This window comes from Tursiops truncatus, chromosome 1 (genome assembly GCF_011762595.2).
Source record: "Tursiops truncatus isolate mTurTru1 chromosome 1, mTurTru1.mat.Y, whole genome shotgun sequence".
In the NCBI taxonomy this organism is placed as follows: Eukaryota; Metazoa; Chordata; class Mammalia; order Artiodactyla; family Delphinidae; genus Tursiops; species Tursiops truncatus.
In genome coordinates this window covers 70,856,661-70,877,452 of record NC_047034.1, presented here as the reverse complement: position 1 = coordinate 70,877,452, position 20,792 = coordinate 70,856,661, and the positions used below count along the sequence as shown (strand labels likewise).

At 57.0% G+C, this 20,792-nt stretch overlaps 1 protein-coding gene across 1 annotated transcript; it reads left to right on the top strand.

Moving 5' to 3' along the window:
• Nucleotides 1-1,225: 1,225 nt before the first annotated feature.
• Nucleotides 1,226-20,566, top strand: NTRK1 (neurotrophic receptor tyrosine kinase 1). The gene is made up of 17 exons (XM_033857030.2): nucleotides 1,226-1,510; nucleotides 4,687-4,761; nucleotides 5,022-5,093; nucleotides 6,936-7,004; nucleotides 7,713-7,858; nucleotides 8,085-8,227; nucleotides 10,497-10,629; nucleotides 12,880-13,206; nucleotides 13,644-13,661; nucleotides 13,833-13,885; nucleotides 14,155-14,257; nucleotides 14,765-14,911; nucleotides 15,236-15,366; nucleotides 15,566-15,738; nucleotides 17,997-18,237; nucleotides 18,604-18,762; nucleotides 20,037-20,566. Exons 1-17 carry the CDS (start codon nucleotides 1,299-1,301, stop codon nucleotides 20,220-20,222), a joined length of 2,388 nt encoding a protein of 795 aa, XP_033712921.2. The 5' UTR covers nucleotides 1,226-1,298; the 3' UTR covers nucleotides 20,223-20,566.
• Nucleotides 20,567-20,792: the final 226 nt, after the last annotated feature.

Genomic DNA, 20,792 nt, shown 5'->3' with positions numbered 1-20,792 from the left:
CCTAGTTAAGCCCCTTGGTTCCAACCAAAATCCTCGTGGAGAGGGCAATGACCCCGTGGGGCCCCCCTTCTGTCTGGTCACCTTCCTGAATTCAGGCTACTTGGTCGGTCGGTCTGTCTCTGTCTCGGGAAATTGGGGGACAGTCTGTGCTGGGGCCCTGGTGCAGAAAACTCTCCTCTCGGAGGGCTTCCTTTGCGGGTTCCTTGGGCCCTTGTCTGCCCTACCCTTCTCCAAAAGTCCCTCCTCCAGAACCCCTCTTCCTTCCCCTTTCCCCGGCTTGAGGCCCGCGGGGTGAAGGGGCTGGGGCCTGCCCTCTGACTGCTGCTGGGGACCCGGGGCTTTCCGGGTTCGCGGCCTCCTTGGACCGACGGGTCCCCAGCTCCGCCCGCGGGCGGCTCCCGCGTCCGAGGAGCTAAGAGAGCTATTAATTTCTCCGCGCAGAAATCGATGCTCTTGTCAGAACGGCGATCGATGCCAGCCCAGCCCAGCTTGGCTCTGCCCAGCCTGGGGGCCAGTGCCGGCTGGCCCGGGTCAGTGGCTGACGCTGGGTCACCAGGCGCCGCGCAGTGGGGGCTGCAGACTGCGTCCCCACCCACCCAACCTCGGAGGAGCTCACACCTTTGCGCGCGGGCTTCCAGCGCCACCCCGTGGCCTCTCCTGGAAATCGGCGTCTCGGCTCCCGGGTCTCCATTCTCCTGCTGTTTTGGGGCGACACCTTCCCTTTCTGTCTCTTCTGTTTTCCTTCCCCAGGTCCTGCGTTTGGTCATTTGGGGATCCCTTCCCATTTCTTTCTAGGCTTTAGAGAGTGTTTCACCTAATTTATCCCAAGTGACATGCACAGTCCCTCAGGCACGCGCCCCGTGCGGAGTGAGATCTGAGGCCGGGGGCTGGCTAGGATGTCCTGGACGGCAAGCTTTCCCTAAGCTCAGTCATCTCCCCTCCCACCTAAATACAGCTTCTTTAGGCTGGGAGAAATAATATATTAACTTCCCAGTTCCCCTACTTCCAGCAGACACCTCCGAGGAGTTCTGCGGCTGCCCTTCCGCGTCTCCTGGAGCTGGGGGGATCTTGGGGGAGTAGGCTGCCAGGGTGGGGGCAGAGTTGGGGACTTAGAATAGGAGGGGGAGGGATTGGAGTCAGAGGGGGCGGAGCGAGGCCGGGCGGGGGCCGCTGGCTCCGCCCTTTCCTGGCGGCTGGGTCTTTAACACTGCCCAGCGCACATGTCGCGGGAAGCCAGGCAGCCGCTGCTGGAAGCGCACAGACGGCGGCCTGGCCGGGGCGAGGCGGGCGCCGCCGCGATGCTGCGAGGCGGACGGCGCGGGCAACTCAGCGGGCACCGCCGGGCTACGAGGCCGGGCAGCCTGCTGGCCTGGCTGATGCTGGCATCTGCGGGCGCTGCACCCTGCCCCGATGTCTGCTGCCCCCACGGCCCTTCGGGGCTGCGCTGCACCCGGCCTGGGGCCCTGGATAGCCTCCGCCACCTGCCAGGCGCCGAGAACCTGACGGAGCTGTGAGTGTCTGACGGGCGAGGGGGCGAAGGGACAGGCGGGCATAGCAGTGCCCCGTGGGCACTGGCTTGCCGCTTCCTTGCTGGATCAGGAGGGGCGGGCGCGGCGGGAGGCTGATACCGTGCAGCCCGCGGCTGTGCCTCGGCTTTCCTCCGCTGCCCTGGCAGCCTCCGCAGTTACTGCCTGGAAGTTGGGCTCAGGGCAGCTGCGGTGCCAGCTTCGAGGAGAGGAAAGGGGGCTCTCTGTGGACCAGACCTGAGACAGCCCAGCCTTCTAGAAACCGCTTTCTGGAGCTCAGCCAGGAGTCCACCCTCTGCCCTATGCAGGGGCTGGTTATCCGCAGAGACATCCCCCCCCCCCCACGCCAGTTTGGCATCCTCACCATTTTCCTTTTCCAGGGAGAAATCAGCCCCCTCCCCTTTCCTAGTCATGACCAGGCAACACCAGTTCTCTCTGGAATTGGGAATTGAACTGGAATAGGTGGGAGGCGCTGAGGAACCATAGCTTGGGGGTTGAGCTCTCTTCTTCCCACTTCCACCATCTCTTGTCCACACCACCTCTTGATTTGGACGTGGGAAATGAGAGCCCCACCTGGCTTCCCTCTCCCCACCCCATCTCCTTCACCACCCTTGTCTCCCTACTTTGGGCAGGGAGTCAGGGGCCTTGCTGAGAGACTCTCCTCCCTTCGGGACTGGAAACTAAGAGGAATCTCCAGCATTTGCAGTACTCTGACATCCTGCAGTAACTGGTTACAAAATACTCAAGTACTTTTTAGCAGTGGGTGAAACCTATGGGAGTATTCTGTACTTACTGGCCTAGAGGTACTCAAGCATCGCATGGTGGTGGCTGGAAAATACTTGAGTATTCTATGTGGCTGGCGGGGCCAGCAAGACTTCTAGAAGAAGAAAGGAACTGCTAGAATATTCTCCTCCTGTGGCCTGGGGTTAGCGAATGGGCAAGGAGCCCTGGCCTCATGTATGACAGGCTGGAAGGTATCTGAGGCAGGGGCCATCGATGTCTGGAAGTGACTTGAGCAGCCTGCGATAATTGGCACTGAGTTACTTGGGTATCTTGTGGTAATTAACAGGAAGGTACTTGATCTCTCTCCCTAATGGCCCTAGGGAGATGAGGAGGCAAGATGGCCTTGTCTTGGTCTGGACCTAGGTTTCTGCATGATGGGAGGGGGCCTGAGGTCCAGACTGTCACCCCCAGTCCCGTCCATTCATCACTCTGGGCCTTCAAAGCAGGGCCCAGGCTCCTGAATGTTCCCCATCAGTCCTCTCTTTTCCTGATTCCCTTCCAAGCCCCTAGTAGGTACAGCTGGGGGAGGGGGTGGAAGTGTGGACAGGTTGGGGCTGGGGGGGGGTGGGAGGCATGCAGGGTGGTGAGCTGAGCTGTCCCTCTGGGTGGGGGGGGCAGTCTAACCCCTGCCTCCGCCTGCAAGGTCCCCTCCTCCTCCCTCACCCGCAGAGCTAAGGAGGAGATAATGGACTCGAATAGACAGATTGATTATGAATCCAAACGAATGAGGCAGCTTTGAGCACGCTGCCTGACAGTTTGCACACACCCGGCCACACTACGTTCTCACCCCCTCCCGGGCTCCCTATAGCTCTAGGTCCTTTGGGCAGGGGCTGGTGGGGGGTTGGCAGGACAGGGACCTACTCTCTCAGAGTCACTGGAGTTTTACTCCCTAGACCTCAGGGGACTGAGGACCTGATGCCTGGCTGTCCTGCAGGGGCCAAGTCTGGGAAGGGCTGGCGGGGAGGGGTCATTCAGGCTGGTCCCGGTTCCCACAATTGAGGAAAGTACAGGGTAGAGGGGGAGAGTTCTGAGAACAGGCAGTGAGTCAGGGGCCCCGGTGTGTGTGGTGGGGGCAGGCCTGACGTGCCGCTGCAGGGCAGCTGACTTCTCAGGAACTCCCTGGCGTGCTAGATCCAGAAGCTGGACAGGGCCTGCGGTGTCAGAAATCCCCCAGCCCTGCACGCCTGCTTTTACTTCTGTCTTTCTCTTCTCCCCATCTTGCTTTCTCTGGCTCTCTGTGCTTATCTATCTGTCCCTCTGTCTCCATTTTCTTATCTGTCTCTCTCCTTGTCTGTCTCTGTCTCTGTCTTGCTGCCTGTCTCCTCCTGTCAGTCCCTTCCTCCTAGGTGTCCCTGTTTCGCTCTCTCTTTGTTTTTCTGCACCCTGCTCCCCACCCTCAGCCTTCCCATTGCCCTCTCACTGTGAAACACAGCCACTCGTTGCCTCTCCACTGTCCCCAACTCTGACTCCGTCCTCTCATTGCCCCTCTCCTCTTCCCTGGGTCCCTCCTGGGGCAGGGAGGGGCTCAAGGGGTCTCTGACTGACAGCCTCTATGCCTGTTGCTCGCTTTGCTGAAAGATGGCGGGGGCGGTGGAGGGGTTGCTTCTTGAGTGTGGGGAGGGACCAGCTTTGAGGGGGAGAGGGTGGGGTGTGTGTGTGTGTGTCTGCCCCTGTGCGCGTGCACAGCAGTGTGGGTGAGCCCAGGCGGTGGCCCCTGAGCGGTGTGTTTGGGAGCGCATATTTACATGGCCACAGGGCTTCCTGTGTGCTGGGTGGGGCAGTGGCAGGGATGAGCGCGGGCCCTTTGTGGAAGCAGGCTTTCCAGCGTGACCCCCTACTGCTGAGCGTGTGCAGGAGAGGCTCTGTGTTTAAAAGCAGAACGCCAAGCTGCAAATGGACTTGTGTGTGTTTGTGAGTGTGAGTATGCCCACACATTCTCACGTGTGTGTGTGCGTGTGTGTGTGCGCGCGTGAGAGTTACGCAGCTATGTTTGTCCCCGTGGGAGAGCGTGAGCACGCACACGGGCACACCTGTGGGTTCATGCATGCATGTGTGGACGTGTGTGAGGAGATGTGTCTCTGTGCATATGTTTACACATCTGTGTGTGTGCATGCTTGAGTGTGTGAGAGTGTGCATGTGTGGTGGTGTGAGGATGCATGCATGGGACGGTGTGGCTGTGTGAGGTGGTAGGTCTCCGTGCATATGAGGATGCACGTGTGTGGGCATGCCTGTGCATGTGTACGCGTGTAAACAGGTTTTTGTGTGACTGGGTGCATGTGTGCACACGCGCATGTGATTGGGAGGGAGGGAGGTGGGTGGGTGTGGGAACTCGAGTGTGGGCCTGGGCCCCTGTGACTCCCATCTCCTCTCCCCACAGCTACATCGAGAACCAGCCGCATCTGTGGCAGCTGAAGCTCAGTGACCTGAGGGGCCTGGGGGAGCTGAGAAACCTGTGAGGGGCTCCACACAGGGCCTGGGGGACCAGAGGGTCAGGGAGGGCTCAAGGGGCCTGGGAGGGGCGTGGGAGGACCGGAGGGGCTGGCCGCTCAGTGAGCTCAGTGGTCTCAGGGGTCCAGGGTGGCTGAGAAAGCTTTGAGGAGGGTGGGGAGGGGTCCAGGGCTCAGCACGGGGGACCAGAGGGCTGGCATGGGCAGAGAGTGCGACCCAGGGGGGCTACGACCCTCGGTGTTGATCCTGCTGCACCCTCCCCAGCACCATCGTGAAGAGTGGTCTCCGTTTCGTGGCGCCAGATGCCTTCCATTTCACTCCTCGTCTCCGTCGCCTGTGAGTGGCCAGGGCTGGGCGGAGGCGGGTGAGAAGACACCTAGGCTTGGGCGGCTAATGGGCTTGGCCCTCCCCAGGGAACTGTTCTGAGGATGGCCCCAGCCTGGTCAGGGAAGTCGTTCTGCCCGTTCTCCTGGGGCCTTCTTCTCATCCACTTCAGGGATGGCGGTGCCCTCAGCTCCCACCCCTGCCCGCTGGAAGGTCCTTCTTGCTGTCTCACTTCCATGCTTCATGCTACAGGGACACTTCTCATAGGTGCCTGCCTCCGTTTTCTTCCCCGGGCTCAGATACACACCCGTCCAAAGGGAGCAAGGATCGGGAACAGGGCCCCGGGTTCTGGCCGGGACTCTATCTCCCACCTGCTCCCTGGCCCCTGGGATAGCCTGGGAGCTGGGGGATCAGATCTGCCACTCGGTGTACTCCCCTGGGAGTCACAGCCACCCTTTCCGTAGAGGAGGGGGAGGGGCAGGAGATACCTCCAAAGGAGAGACCCTTGGAGTCCCTGGCAGCCCCTCTGAGGGTAGGAGTTCAGCTCCTCCTCTCACCACTGGCAGGTGGAGAGATGGGAAGTGTGGTGGGAGCCTGCCATTCAGAGCTGTGCTGGGTACTCTAAGCGCTCTGTGTGTCCGTGATTTAGCAACAACGATGACAAAATGAGGTGATGTTACCCTCACTGACTGTGTACTAGGGCTTCAGTTAAAAATGTGTACTTGGGCTTCCCTGGTGGCGCAGTGGTTGAGAGTCCGCCTGCCGATGCAGGGGACACGGGTTCGTGCCCCGGTCCAGGAAGATCCCACATGCCGCGGAGCGGCTGGGCCCGTGAACCATGGCCGCTGAGCCTGCTCGTCCGGAGCCTGTGCTCCGCAACGGGAGAGGCCGCGACAGTGAGAGGCCCGCGTTCCGCAAAAAAAAAAAAAAAAAGCATACTCAGTGACACCTCACGATACTTAGGTCGGTGAATCTTCACAATCAACCTGGTGAGAAAGGTAGTGTCATCTCCATTTTATAGATGAGAATTCTGAGAATCAGACGTGTTCAGTTTCTGGGCTGAGGTCACACAGCTGTAAGTGGCAGGACAGAGGCACACTCAGCTCTGTCTGGCGCTAAAGCGGGTAGTCTTTGTGATGCCCCTGTGGCGGCTACCCGCCATCTCAGCCTCCACAAACTGAAAGACAGCTAGGCAAGGGGAGGGGTCAGGGCAGGCCCCTCAGAGGCAGAGGGTCCCCGGAGTGGCAGCCTGGTGCAGGGTGCAGAGTCCTGGAGCTGGCCCCTCACCCAACTCCCTTTCTCTATCTCTACAGCTAGGGGGCTGGGGGCCTGGGGTCCCTTGCAGCCAGCTTTCCTTAGTCCCTGAGGAGGGGAAGGAAGGAGGAGTGGGGAGGGAAGCCGGGGAAGGACTCTGAGATCCTCACCACTGCGTCCGGCAGGCGGCAAGGGAGTGTGGAGGCCCCGTGATCCCCCTCCTCCTCTGGCCCCGTCCTGGGCTCTGTGGGCAGGCCGCACAGATGGAGCCCCTGCCCCCAGCTGGGGCCTCAGCACTTTGCCAGCTGGGGCCAAGGCTTGGGGAGGGGTAGCGGCTGTTCCCTCAGACCACCCCGCCTCCCTGGGGTCTGGGGAGGGGGTTCAGTGCGGTTAACCCTTGTTGTCCCAGGGAGAAGAGCAGGACTCAGAGAGCCCAACCGGTCCCCCCTCTCCAGTGACTCGTGGGCTAGTTGTAGTTGCCAGGGCTGGGGTCGGGGGAGCCAGATGTCAGCTTCCTCCTGGCTCCTCCCCTCCCTCACACTGGGTCAGAGCGAGGTCGCTCGCTCACAGGGTCTGTCTGCTCTGTCTCAACTCCCGCAGGGATCTGTCCTTCAATGCTCTGGAGTCTCTCTCCTGGAAAACCGTCCAGGGCCTCTCCCTACAGGAACTGTGAGTGTGGGGACTTCCAGGGTCAAGAGCGGCAAGTGTGTGTGTGTGTTTGTGTGTGCGTGTGCGCTCGGGCACTTGAACCTCTGTGTGAAGGTATGTGTCGCTGTGTCTGTGTGGAACTTTGGGGGTGGGGTGTTCTCTCTGGGGCCGCGTGTTTGGCTGTCCATATGCATGTTGTGAACCCCCCCATCGAAGCAGGAGCAGCAGGCCCACCATTGAGGTGGTGATTGCCCTGGGCACATTTGGGGTGGGGGGTGTAGAGCTGGCCTGGACAACTGATTGCGTGTGTGCTTGGGGGGCTGGGGGCTGGCATGGTTCTCGGGGCCTGTGCACACCGGCATATCCGCCCACAGTGTTCATGGGATGGGTGGGACGGCAGTGGTCCATGTTTGTTTGGAGGGCGCCTAAGGCCTCTGGGTCACCCCGGAAGGCTGTGCCCTTCTCTCCTTGTCACCCTACTTGGAGCCCTCACCTGGCTTGTCACCCTGGGGAGCCCAGGTGAGGGAATTCCACGTAGCCCACAGCTGGCTATCTTTGACTTTCGGCATTCTATTCTATAGGGGGGTCCATGAGAGGAACTTCTCCCGTGTCCCCACTCCTTCACCTCTAGACAGTCCACCCTGCTGTCTGACTGCACTCCCTCTTGCTGTAGTACTCCTTCACATCTGCCCTTCCCCTGACTCTCTTGGTGTCCCCCACACCCACCAGAGTCCTGTCGGGGAACCCCCTGCATTGCACCTGTGCCCTGCTCTGGCTGCAGCGCTGGGAGGAGGAGGGGCTGGGCGGAGTGCGGGAACAGAAGCTGCAGTGTCCCGGGCAGGGGACCCTTGCCCTCATGTCCAACACCAGCTGCGGTACGTGCTGGAGGTGGTGTGAGGGGCTGGGAAAGAGCACCATGCTTGGGGAGAGGGCACTGGGCAGGGCTCAGGGGGTGAGCCCTGAAGAGGGACTGGGAAACGGGCATTGGCAAGAGCTGGGGGAAACTGAAGGTTGGGGGGCATGGGGCAGGGTCTCTGAGGAGGGTGGGAGAAGGAGCCCCGCCCCCAGCTCTAACGCCCCTTGGGCATCCTGGGCCACCAGGTGTGCCCACGCTGAAGGTCCAGATGCCCAATGCCTCCGTGGACGTGGGGGACGACGTGTTGCTGCAGTGCCAGGTGGAGGGGCAGGGCCTGGAGCAGGCTGGCTGGATCTTCACGGAGCTGGAGGAGTCAGCCACGGTGATGGTGAGAAGCCTTCCACCGCCCGTGCCCCCCTGCCCCCCTCCTGATTCGAGGCCTGCACAGAGCACAGGAGACAAAGACAGTGAAAGAGAGACAACAAATAAGAAGCACATAAAGGATGAGGGATGGACAGAGATGGTTTAGACCCCTGGGACTAAGGCTTGTGCTGCTGGGCAGCCGCAGGCATGCACATGCCCTCAGGCCAGGCCCTGGCCCAGCAAGGACCCCAGGCTCCACCGATCCACCAAAACTTAGGTCCCCGCTCTGGGATCACGGTGCTGGCCACAAGAGAGAGGGTCACAGAGCCCTCACACATTGGAGCTGAGCAGGGGACCCCAACAGACCAACTCTCCCATCCACCTCCTTTCTAGATAAGGAAACTGAGAACCAGGGACAGGGCACAATATTTGCGGTCCTGCACCCAGGCCAGTTCTTGGGGGCCTTTTGGTCATTTTCTAGAGATTCTGGAAGCAACATCCTCTTGAGTGTGTGATGAGCATATTAATAAAGGAGGCACAGGTCTGGTTCCAGCTCTCTCACTAATTAATTCTTGGAGTGACTTTTGGAAAAATCCCTCAGTCTGCCTGCATTTTGGTTTTCTTGTCTGTCAGCTGAGGAGGTAGACATGATGGCCTTCTGATGTCCTGCCTGCCTCTGGGCACTCTCTGGCCTCTTATCCAGATCGGTCTTTGGGTATCTTCCCAGGTCTTGCCCTTTGTCCTCAGGCTGGCGACGGGCAGCTGAGAGTAGCTGTAGGTGACTCAGGAGGCCTCATGGACAAGGTCAGCAGGGGCCGACGTTGGGCTGTGCCCACCCAGAAAGCTGGCCCCTCGTGGGTGGACACAGAGGGTCCAGTCCCTGGAAGGATCTGGGTCAGTGAAAGCAGCGGTGTGGTGTCCAATTTGGAGGCCCTCGCTTTGGGAGTGGAGTCAACCCCAGAATTGCTGGTGGCCCCTGGAACAATGTTGAAGGAGGAACCACAAGCCACTGAGTGGTTCCTCCTCTCCCAGAGATCAAAGCCACTAAGAGTGAGTAATGGAAAAGGGGACAAGACAGAAGCAAGAGGCTGGGCGTGACCATCTGTGGAGAGACCTTTGATAAACTGTTTTGGGAAGTTGCAGGTTTTTGCTTTTCTCTTTGGGAGCTTTACATGTTTGCTACCACTTCTGTTTTCTGGAGACTTCCTATAGAAAAGCCATAGCCTAACTGGGTTAAATGGAGGGGAGGGGAGGCTGGTCCCCCTCAGGAGTGTGAAGGGTGGCAGAGCAGCTCCAAGGGAAGAGTTCACGGGACCCCATACCCCAGGGTGACTTGGAGGAGATGGGACAGCCGAGAGAAGCTTAGGGCAGGGCTTCCCCTTGGGGTGGCTGGAACCCAGGCCTTGCATAAGAGGCTGCAGAGCTCCTCTGGAATCTTTGAACTCACATATTCCAGTGGAAGCCCAGAGAAACTTCACCTTTCGTGGTATTTATTCAAGGGATTCCACATTTACAAAATTTCCAGATAAATCAGATTTGTCCACTACTTCATCTGTTTTCATCATTTTATGAAAATAGCTTTCTAAAATGTCAAAAGGTCATTTTGTTTACCTCTCCAGCTTACAAAATAAGAAAATCTTGGTTCAGCAAGATTAAGAATTGTCTTAAGGCCATATAACGTCCATGGTGTCTTAGGAAGAGAATCTGAATCGGATTCAGTCTTTTGATGACGATTCAGAACCAAGTCACTTAGCTTCTCTCTAACTTCACTCTCTTTTTCCATCTGCCAAAGGTAGTCACCATGATTCTACCGTTGCTTCTAACTGCTGCCCTGTTACCAGCACCATCTCTTTGTTTCTGATCTTCCTTGGGCTGAGACTAAGTTTCTTAGAAATATGTGTAAAACAAGAATGAGTAGGTGGTGAGGTCCTAGCTGGTTTTCCAGTTAGTTGTGCATATGAAGTACTTGGGATTTGTGACATCTATTTAGCTGTTTAGATGGGTGGTTTTATGGCTTGGGGTACTTTGTGCCTATTTTGAGGTTATTGGTTGTGTTCTAGAGTTTTCAGATCATTAAACAAATGATCCAGGAGAATCTGCAAACAAGCTCTAAAGGAGGGCCGTTCTCTGCTATATTCTCTCCCACACTTTTTTCCTTCCCCTCCCTCCCGGCCTTCCTCCCTTTTCCATCTGGCCCAGAGTGGCTCCCCAAAGACATCAGCTCCAGCCACCCTGCCTCCAATCCCAAGCTAGCTGAAGCTTTTCTTGATTTTCCCCTTTCTTCTCTGACCCAGCAATCTGGGAGTCTGCCGTCCTTGGGACTGACCCTGGCCAATGTCACCAGCGACCTCAATAGGAAGAACGTGACGTGCTGGGCGGAGAATGACGTGGGCCGGGCTGAAGTCTCTGTCCAGGTCAACGTCTCCTGTGAGTCCCAATGACTGCCCCTGCGCCCACCCCCATTCCTTCTTCCCTGAAAAGAGGATGTGAGCGCGGGGGGCTGCAGGAAAGGGTGGGATGTGTGTGTCCACAGCTGCTCCCTCCCAGCTGTTTCCAGATTCCCATGAAAACCTGATCCTTTGAGGGAAGTCCTGGGGGCTCGTCAAGGCCAGAGGGATGGAGATGGATTTCTTTTTGGCCCCTGCCCAAGTCTTGCTACCTGAAGGCCTCAACACCAGCTGCCTGCCCGTTCTCACTGCTCTGCTGTATTTCTTCATGTCCGTTCCTCCTTAGAACTTTTGCCCTACATCCTAGTTTTATTTTTTTAATTTTTAATTAATTAAGTTATTTATTTATGGCTGCGTTGGGCCTTAGTTGCGGCACGCGGGATCTTTCATTGCGGTGGGCGGGCTCTTCATTGCAGCGTGCTGGCTTCTTTCTAGTTGTGGCCCGGGCTTAGTTGCCCCTCGGCATGCGGGGATCTTAGTTCCCCCACCAGGGATCGAACCCGCGACCTCTGCTTTGGAAGGGGGATTCTTAACCACTGGACCACCAGGGAAGTCCCTACATCCTAGTTTTAAAAGAAGAAATTCCCCATCTAAGTTCCCCTTTAGGCTTACTGCCTAATTTCCCTAGGTCTGCCACAAATTATTTAAAATCTTCTATGTTATATACATTTTTCTTCTTGTGAAACATAACATACATAGATATGTACATAAAACATATACACCTTAAACAGTAATTATTCTTACCAGCAGTTCAGAAGACACTCTCTTCCTCTCCCCATTCAGAACCCCATCCTTCTCCTCCACCCCATCCTGACTTTTGTGATAATCATTTCCTTGCTTTTAAAAAGAATTTTACACACGTATGCTTCCCTATCAATATGGTTGAGTTTTGTCTGTTCTTGTACATTATATAAATGGAATCATACCTCGTATTATTTTGTGTCTAGTTTCTTCTGCTCAACGTTATTATTTTTTTAAAGATTTATTTATTATTTATTTTTGGCTGCATCGGGTCTTAGTTGTGGGATCTTAATGGGATCTTTGTTGAGGCATGAGGGATCTTTCGTTGACGTGTGCGGGTTTTCTCTCTCTAGTTGTGACGCGCAGGCTCCAGAACGCTTGGGCTCTGTAGTTTGAGGCACGCGGGCTCTCTTGTTGAGGTACGCGAGCTCAGTAGTTGTGGCGCATGGGCTTAGTTGCCCCGCAGCATGTGGAATCTTAGCTCCCTGAGCAGGGATTGAACCTGCGTCGCCTGCATTGTAAGGCAGATTCTTTACCACTGGACCACCAGGGAGGTCCCTCAACATTATTTTTGTAAGATTCGTCCACGTTAATGGGAGTAACTATTAGTTCATTCAGTTCACTGCTGAGTAGTATTCCATTGCATGAGTGCTGGCTGGAATTCCAGTATCAATTGTGTGTGTGTATGTATATATATATATATATTTTTTTCTATTATTGAGGGGCTTTTGTTTCTTTCAGGTTGGGTCTATTTCAAACCCATATCTTTTTTCAAAAAGTTTTTAAACTGTATATATATATATATATATATTTGTTTGATGTTTAGGCCCCCTTCCCGATCTTCTTTTTTTTTTTAATGTATTTATTTATTTTTGGCTGCGCTGGGTCTTCGTTTCTGCGCGAGGGCTTTCTCTAGTTGTGGCAAGCAAGGGCCACTCTTCATCGCGGTGCGCGGGCCTCTCACTATCGCGGCCTCTCTTGTTGCGGAGCACAGGCTCCAGATGCACAGGCTCAGTACTTGTGGCTCACGGGCCTAGTTGCTCCGCGGCATGTGGGATCCTCCCAGACCAGGGCTCGAACCCGCGTCCCCTGCATTAGCAGGCAGATTCTCAACCACTGCGCCACCAGGGAAGCCCCCGATCTTCTTAGGCTTGATTACACTTAATTTTTCTGGATCCCTCATCCAAAAGACTCCATGTCTAATTTCCGTAAGCCGGTACCCTACTTCTCTAGGACTGTTACTTATTTTCTTTAAACCCACCACTTAAGTTCTTTAAGCCTGAGTTTTATGTACCTGATGCCTGATTTATTTCAGATTTACTGTCAGCTTTCTCCAGAACGTCTCTCCTTATGAACCTCTTAGGGCCTGCTGACCAGTTTCTCTTAGGCCTACCCCCTGATTTCCAGCTGTCCACTCCCAGCCCCACCTAGGATTGGTCAGGCCCGCAGCTGCTCCCGGACTCTGTCTGTCCCCCTCTCTGGCCCACAGTCCCCGCCAGTGTGCATCTGCAGCCGGCCGTGGAGCAGCACCACTGGTGCATCCCCTTCTCGGTGGACGGGCAGCCCACGCCCTCTCTGCGCTGGCTCTTCAATGGCTCTGTGCTCAACGAGACCAGCTTCATCTTCACCGAGTTCCTGGAGCTGGCAGCCAATGAGACCGTGCGACACGGCTGCCTGCGCCTCAACCAGCCCACCCACGTCAACAACGGCAACTACACGCTGCTGGCTACCAACCCCTTGGGCCAGGCCGCCGCCTCCATCATGGCCGCCTTCATGGACAACCCTTTCGAGTTCAACCCTGAGGACCCCATCCCCGGTGTGAGGGCCACCCTGAACCCTGCCCCCTATCCCTGGGTTCCACCTGGGTACAGATCCAGGTGTCCAGGGATGCCTGGCCCACTTCCTGCTGTGATCCTGACCTCAGAAGTTGGAGTGCCTGGTCTTGGACAGAAAGAAGCCTGGGGTTCTGGTGTCCAGCTCTGCGCTGTCCTCCTTTGCCCCTGCCTCCCCCAAACCCCAGGAGTCCTGAACCCCTGAGCTCTTCCATTCACTTGGGCTGGCTGAAGAGAGAGCCACGCACCAGGGCATCCCTGGCCCAGCTGGAAAAGGGCCACGTGCATCTTCTCCCTTGAGGTCCAGCAGCTCCACCTCCCCACCCCAGCCCCACCCACGAAGGGATGAGTCCCAGAGGGGGAAGGGGACGCACTGCTTTTTTCCCCATCTGATCGCTTTCTCTCCTCCCTCCTGCTGCAGTCTCCTTCTCGCCGGTGGGTGAGTAGCCCAGGCTGGAGGGCAGGTTCTGTCTGGTCCCTGGAGCTGCGGCTGGGGCAGGGGGTACAGTTAACCTGATCCTTGCGGGGTCAGCTGGGGCCAGGGTGGGGAGTCGGTAGAGGAGACACCGTGTGTGCCAAAGCCTATCCTTCCTGCCCTGTGTCCCCACAGACACCAACAGCACATCCGGAGACCCAGTGGAGAAGGATGAAACACCTTTTGGGGTGAGCGTGGGAAGTGGAAGCTCGTCCAGGACTTTAGATCAGGAGGCCGGGCTAGAGGCTCATCTGCATGTCGGTTCTGGTCAGAGCACAGAGATCAGTAGAGTCTGGCCTGAGCTTAATCAGCCCCTTTCACAGCCGTGACCCAGGGGAAGAGGAGGCAGGTCTGCGGGCCTGGCTCTGGGCATCTATGCAGGACGGAGAAACAGTTTGCTATGGGGGAGCTCTGAGAGTGCAGACAACCCCCAGATCTGACCACCCCACACCCTCAGGTCTCCATGGCCGTGGGCCTGGCTGTTTTTGCCTGCCTCTTCCTTTCTACGACGTTTCTTGTGCTCAACAAATGTGGACGGAGGAACAAGTTTGGGATCAACCGTGAGTTGGGGGGCTGCAGAATGGCTGTCTGTCAGTCCGTCCATCTGGCTTTGTTTCCTGCTGGCCCTTCCCCACTCTGTCCGCTGTGTGAGGGCCTGTGCACACGTGGAGTTCTACAGAGTGTGTGTTTGGGGTATACGAGGACAGGCTATGGGGCTCGTGAGTATGAGTGTGTCGGTGCTGGAGCCGGGGTGGTTTCAGAGGTAGCATCTGCTAATTGGTGGCTGGATTGTAGTCAAACACTAAGTGGATCTGGGAGGTCTGGGCTCTGCGGGGGGAGCAGTGGGGGAGTTCTCTGGTGGCCCACGGGGCCTGGGGTTGGACAGGAGCCAGACAGAGAATGGCCATAGTGCCTCCCCTTCCTCCTGCCTGCTGTCTGGCTTCCTAGCTCTTCTGTTCCTCCCGTGCAAGTTATGAGGTGGGGTCACCTGGCACCCTGCAACATGACAGGAGCTAGAGTGTGTGCCTGGGCTGTGACCCCTCCATGTTACTGTGTCTCCTTCCCAGGCCCCACCGTGCTGGCTCCAGAGGATGGACTGGCCATGTCCCTGCATTTCATGACATTGGGTGGCAGCTCCTTGTCTCCCAGCGAGGGCAAAAGCTCTGGGCTCCAAGGCCACATCATTGAGAACCCACAGTACTTCAGTGATGCCTGTGAGGGGCTGGGTCAAGGGTGCGGGCGAGCCTGTGTGTGTGTGTGTTCGTACATGTGTGTGTGCATATGTAGAAGCCCCTGTGTGTCATTGCCTCTGCCCACCCCAGGCCTGAACAAGCCTTCCCTCCCACCCCGCTGCCACCCATGTCCACATCATGTCATGGGGCTTGGTGAAGGTGTGAAGGCTCACTTTCAGTGTCCATCCTCCCCTTTGCCTGGAACCCCCTGTGCAGAGCACAGCCCTGCTGGACAGTCCTGTCCTTGCCCCTGTCCCATCCTTCCCAAGACTGGGGCTCTTGTCTGACCCTGCAAGCCCCCCGCAGGTGTTCATCACATCAAGCGCCGGGATATCGTGCTCAAGTGGGAGCTGGGCGAGGGCGCCTTTGGGAAGGTCTTCCTAGCTGAGTGCCACAGCCTGCTGCCTGAGCAGGACAAGATGCTAGTGGCCGTCAAGGTAAGACCTTGGCCAAGCGATATTGCTGGCCCGGGCCCCCCTCCCAGAGCACCATCATTCCAGGATGGGGTGCTCAGGCTGGTGGGTGGGAGGCTGCGGTCCGGCATGGTTCACGCCTTGTGGGTGGATGGGTCACCTTGGACGTGGGGAGGTCAAGGCTGGGCCCTCACCCAGGCCTGTCCCCGCCCCTGCCCTCCAGGCGCTGAAGGAGGTGTCTGAGAGTGCCAGGCAGGACTTCCAGCGGGAGGCCGAGCTGCTCACCATGCTGCAGCACCAGCACATCGTGCGCTTCTTTGGCGTCTGCACCGAGGGCCGCCCGCTGCTCATGGTCTTTGAGTACATGCGGCACGGTGACCTCAACCGCTTCCTCCGGTATGAGGGCCCGGCCCTGGCGCTGGCCCCTGGCCCGTCATCCCTTCCCTACAAGCACATCCCTGCTTGTCTGCTGAACTGCGGGGGGTGGGACACCAAGAAGAAGCAGGAAGGCCCTGTCCGCAAGGCAAGTGTGAGGCAAATGTGTGAATGTGAGGAGAGTCCGTGCGGAGGACAGAGCGGCACCGTCAGGGAGGTTGCCTTAGCAGAAGTCAGGAGCTGAATCTTCCGGATGGGTGGGCTTTGCAAAGTGTGTGTGCACTTGCGTGTGGCACACAGAAGCCAGGCCTGTAGGAGGTGGCAGTTTTGATAACTACGATAACAGCAATAACAGGCATTTATCAGGCACTCTCCACGCTCCAGGCACTATGCTATATATTTTATAATTCATTCTAAGTATGACTGTCTGTGCTTATACATATATGTCTGTATAATAATGTAAACGTATACTTATTTTTCATAGTCTCCTAGCATATATGAAGAAAGTTACCAAAAATTCGTTTCTTTGGCTTTGGACAGAACAACTCTGATATGTTAACTAATTTGTACTGATAATTTTAATAGCTTCAAGAAATGTACCCATTTCTCAGATGAGGCTTACAGAGGTTAAGTGACTTGCTGGAGGGCACACAGGTAACAAATGGTCCAGGGAGATGTGACCCCAGGCAGAGCCCCGCTCTCAACCCCTGACTGTGATGGTCACATATTCCCTTCGTCGAGTCCTACTCCGATGAGGTGGATCCCCTGTGAGGTTGGGGCAGTGTGAGGCAGGGAAAGGGCCAGGGTTTGGAATCAACTGTGACTTATTAGCTGAGCCTACTTTGCCAAGTAGATTTCCTCTCTGACCTCAGTTTCCCTACCAGTAAGAGGGACAACGGGGGACTGTGGTTCTGGATGAGTGTGTTTATACAGCTGATGGTAGTGATTTGGTCTCCAAACATCCCTTCGGGAGTGTCAGGTCATTCGTGTAGCCAGGCTGCAACATTCAGCTGGGAGAGACCCCAGAGTGTGAGCTTATCTTGAGCATGGGGAGGAGCCAATGGAGGATGTGGAGAGGGAAGGAGGTGAGGGCAGACCTGAGGTTAAATGTGGAGGTGAATTGGTTCAGAGGAACCCAAGTCAAGAGGAGGCCAAAGGGGAGCCCTTCCCCTTACTCACCAGATGCGGTGTGGGCTCTGTGCTAGGGACCGGATGCAAGCCAGGATCCATCTGGGGTCCAGGATGGAGGAAAAGCAGCTTTATATAGTGGAGAGAGCACGGGGAAACCGAAGGAGGGAAACATGAAAGCTCCTAGATGAGTCTGGAAGACTTCCCCTAGGAAGGGCCCATTTCTATTTCTACTCGCCTCTGGGCCTCTACCTCTGCCTGGTACGCTGGGTCTCCTTCCCAGCCTCTTCACCCACCCCTGTCCCCGACCCCTTCAAGTGGCTTACCCACCTCCCTTCCCAAGGGCTTGAGTCTCAGTTTAGATGTCTCTTCTTCCATGAAGCCCTCCCTGACTTCTTCCATCCCTACCCTGAGTGCCCAGCAGGTGCTCGCCACATTGCACTGCTGTAACCTGTTTATCTGCATCCTACCCTCCCCTGTAGCTCTGGTGCTTGGCACGTTGGAGATGTTACCCGGAATAAGTGAAGAAATAAATTGTTGAGGAGAAAGTTGGCCAGTAGGAAAGGGCAGTACTGACAAAACCTACAGCTCAGACAGCTTCAGAAGAAGGAATATTTGGGGAATGGAGATGAATGATCAGGTACTGGTCTAGAGGGATGGCTGTGGGGAGGAGGAGGGCATCCTGGAAACCTTTGGAAGGAAGGCTGGATACCGAGGGCAAAGGTGAGAGAGACAGGAATCGAGGACTGCCAGATTTCAGGCTCACAGCCTGGGTGGGGGATGTTCCCTTCACTGAGGCAGGGGCAGGCCTGGGGGAAGATGTTGAGCACTTCGCAAGGGCTGAGTCGGAGGTGTACCCGGGCAAGAGATGTAGGGGCCAGTGGGCAGCTCCAGTGGGCTTGGAGTTCAAGGGGGCTGCCTGAGAGGAAGGCATTAATGTGGAAAGTGTGGGCACCAGTGGAAGCTCTAGAGGTGGGGCACACCAGCCGGCCCCCATCCCGGTCCCTCCAGACAGCTGCCTCCCCTGTTCTTTCCTTCCTACATTCCCTGAGTCCCTTCCCCACCCCCCCTAGCTCCCTGGGCTCCCTTCTCTCAGGCTCCTGGGGGTTCTCTCCTCCCAGCCTATCCTTCTCCCTCACTCTTTCTCGAAGGTCCCACGGGCCTGATGCCAAGCTGTTGGCTGGCGGGGAGGACGTGGCTCCAGGGCCTCTGGGCCTGGGGCAGCTGCTGGCCGTGGCTAGCCAGGTCGCCGCGGGGATGGTGTACCTGGCGGGTCTGCACTTCGTGCATCGGGACCTGGCCACGCGCAACTGTCTGGTGGGTCAGGGACTAGTGGTCAAGATCGGCGATTTCGGCATGAGCAGGGATATCTACAGCACCGACTATTACCGTGTAAGTCTTTCACCCCGACCCCTCCCACAGCATCCAAACTGTAGACACGCTAATGCCGAGTCCCCCTCCGGTGCCTGCCCTTGCTGGGCACGCCCTCCTCTTCCTCAGGCGGTGTGGTGTCTGAGACTCTCTGGCTCTGGTTTTTAACCCTCCTCCTACCCCCTCGGCCCCCAGTGGAGGAGGGTCTGTCTCCACTATCACGGAGGGAAACGGGCACCATCGGTTTTTCCCTTTTAGCCCTGGGCGGGAGAGCCACTTCTATTTATTTTTAATGACGGGACTGGGGGCGGGTCTGCGTCATGCGTCAGGAGAGGCTGTCCGCGGTGGGCGCCCGCAGGAGGTGACGCAGCGCCCGCACGCCGGCAGGTGGGAGGCCGCACCATGCTGCCTATCCGCTGGATGCCACCTGAGAGCATCCTCTACCGCAAGTTCACCACCGAGAGCGACGTGTGGAGCTTCGGCGTGGTGCTCTGGGAGATCTTCACCTACGGCAAGCAACCCTGGTACCAGCTCTCCAACACAGAGGTCAGCCCCGCTCCACGGGTCATTCCCTGCCGGCCACCCTTTCCCCGCCCCTTCGGGTCGCTTTTTCAGGAAATTCTGTCCCCTTTTGCTCCTCATCCCACTGCCGGCAGGCCGGGCACCCACCCAGCATCCTGCTGACACTGCTCTCTCCACCCCAACCCTGTTCTTTTCTCACATTCTTCCTTCTCCTATTCTAACTGGCTCCTGGGGGAACCTCAAAGCACTTATAAATGGAGCCCAGACCTCCATCCCTAGCTGCATTTTATAGGCCTAGTAGGCATCATCAGGGTGAAAGGGAGAGGCATGGAAAGAGGAACACAGCACGAGAGGGCCTGACGCTGCAGCAGGGAGGCTGGAGGTTAGACTGTAAGAAGGATGGTCCTACACCTCCCCTTGCTCTCCTGGCTGGACACAGGTGTTCCCTCTCCCAGAGCAGCTCCCCCCACCCCCTCCTTGGCTCGCAGCTGTCAGTTTCCATATCTCCTCCTAATGCAGTCTGCTCCCTGGAGGCTGGTGGCGTGGGAGAGAGGGTTATAGATTTTAATTTTCTCAAGCACTGAGAGAAGGAATGGAATTAGTGCCGCCCATAACCCAAGCCCTCTAATGGCGAGGGAGGGAAGAAGGTGGGAAGAGACGCCAGGCCCTTCAAGCATCTCCCTGCCACGGTCTCTCCTTCTTTGGATCCCTTAGCTGCTCTTGCCGTCCTTCCTGGAGTTTAACTTTGATCTTTCCTGCTGCAGTTGTCTTTTAAGAGCAGCTAGGTCCCCACAGAGTGGCACCTACAGAAGAGAAAAAAAGTGGGGTTGCCCTCTACCTTAAAATGCAAGCCAGCCACTTTTCAAGGCCTTTACCTGCAGCCCTGATCTGTTTTTTTTTTTGCCCTCTGGAGCTGAGAGATGGAGAACCCTTCCCTTCTTCCATGCAGCCCTCAACACTAAACTGATGGATTTGGCAAATGCCTTGGCCCCTCCCCTTCCTTAGCCCACCTGGCAAGTCTTCCTAGGGTCTGATTCCAGCCCTTCGAGATACAATTCTACCCCAGCCCAACCCTCCCAGGGTCTCTCTAGCTTTAATCCTTCCACTGCTCAGTGTCAGAGTGGAAAGGAATCTTGGGATTCACTGCATCCTTTCAGACTATTAGTAGCTATGAGGCCCAGACATATCGTATGACCTGCCTTGGGAGCTTCAATGAGGCAGAGGCAGTGCTGGGTCTGGCCTCACTCTCCTGCCCCCAGCCCAGTATGCCCTCTTCTCTCTCCCTCTGGTGGCCCCAGGCGATCGAGTGCATCACACAGGGACGTGAGCTGGAGCGGCCGCGTGCCTGCCCACCGGAGGTCTACGCCATTATGCGAGGCTGCTGGCAGCGGGAGCCCCAACAACGCCACAGCATCAAGGATGTGCACACCCGGCTGCAAGCCCTTGCCCAGGCGCCTCCTGTCTACCTGGATGTCCTGGGCTAGGAGGCTGGCCCAGGGGCTGGGGCTGAGTAGCCGGAATACTGCAGCCTGCCCTCAGCGACCCCCATGGCTCCCAGCAGCCCCAGGGTGATCTCAAAGCATCTAACTCACCCTCAGCATGCGGGAGGGGACAGGTGGGGTCTGGGAGCGGAGGATGTTCCTGCTTCTCTAGGCAGGGTTCCGCAATAGCAATTATATTTATTATCCCTTGGCTGTGTCTCTTGCCAATTCTTGGGATGATGTTCTGGGAGGGGGTTATCGGGACTCAGGTAGGGGGTGATTCTCTGGGATCCTCCCCCTCTCTGCTTAACCTCAGCCACCTACCCCTACCGCATGCAGCTGTCACCTCCACCTCGTAGTTGTGGTTTGCCTCCCAGTCCCGTGGTCATCTTGTCCGCCTGGCGGTGAGGCAGCCTCAGGTCAAGCTTCCCGGACCTTCAGACCCTAATTGCCTATCTCTGTATTTCACTCAGGAAGGCTGCAGTAGGAGGGATTGAAGTTAGATGTGGAGGTGGACAGGATGGAAGCATTGGTGGGGTGAGTGTTCCTTGTATTGGTGCGCCCAGAACAGAG

What these genes read in the sequence shown, in the direction of transcription:
- NTRK1 (XM_033857030.2), top strand. Translation starts at nt 1,299, where the DNA reads ATGCTGCGAGGCGGACGGCGCGGGCAACTCAGCGGGCACCGCCGGGCT. An exon ending in GGCCTCTCCCTACAGGAACT is followed by an intron (nt 7,005 to 7,712) that starts GTGAGTGTGGGG and finishes CACACCCACCAG; the next exon opens with AGTCCTGTCGGGGAACCCCC. An exon ending in CATGTCCAACACCAGCTGCG is followed by an intron (nt 7,859 to 8,084) that starts GTACGTGCTGGA and finishes CTGGGCCACCAG; the next exon opens with GTGTGCCCACGCTGAAGGTC.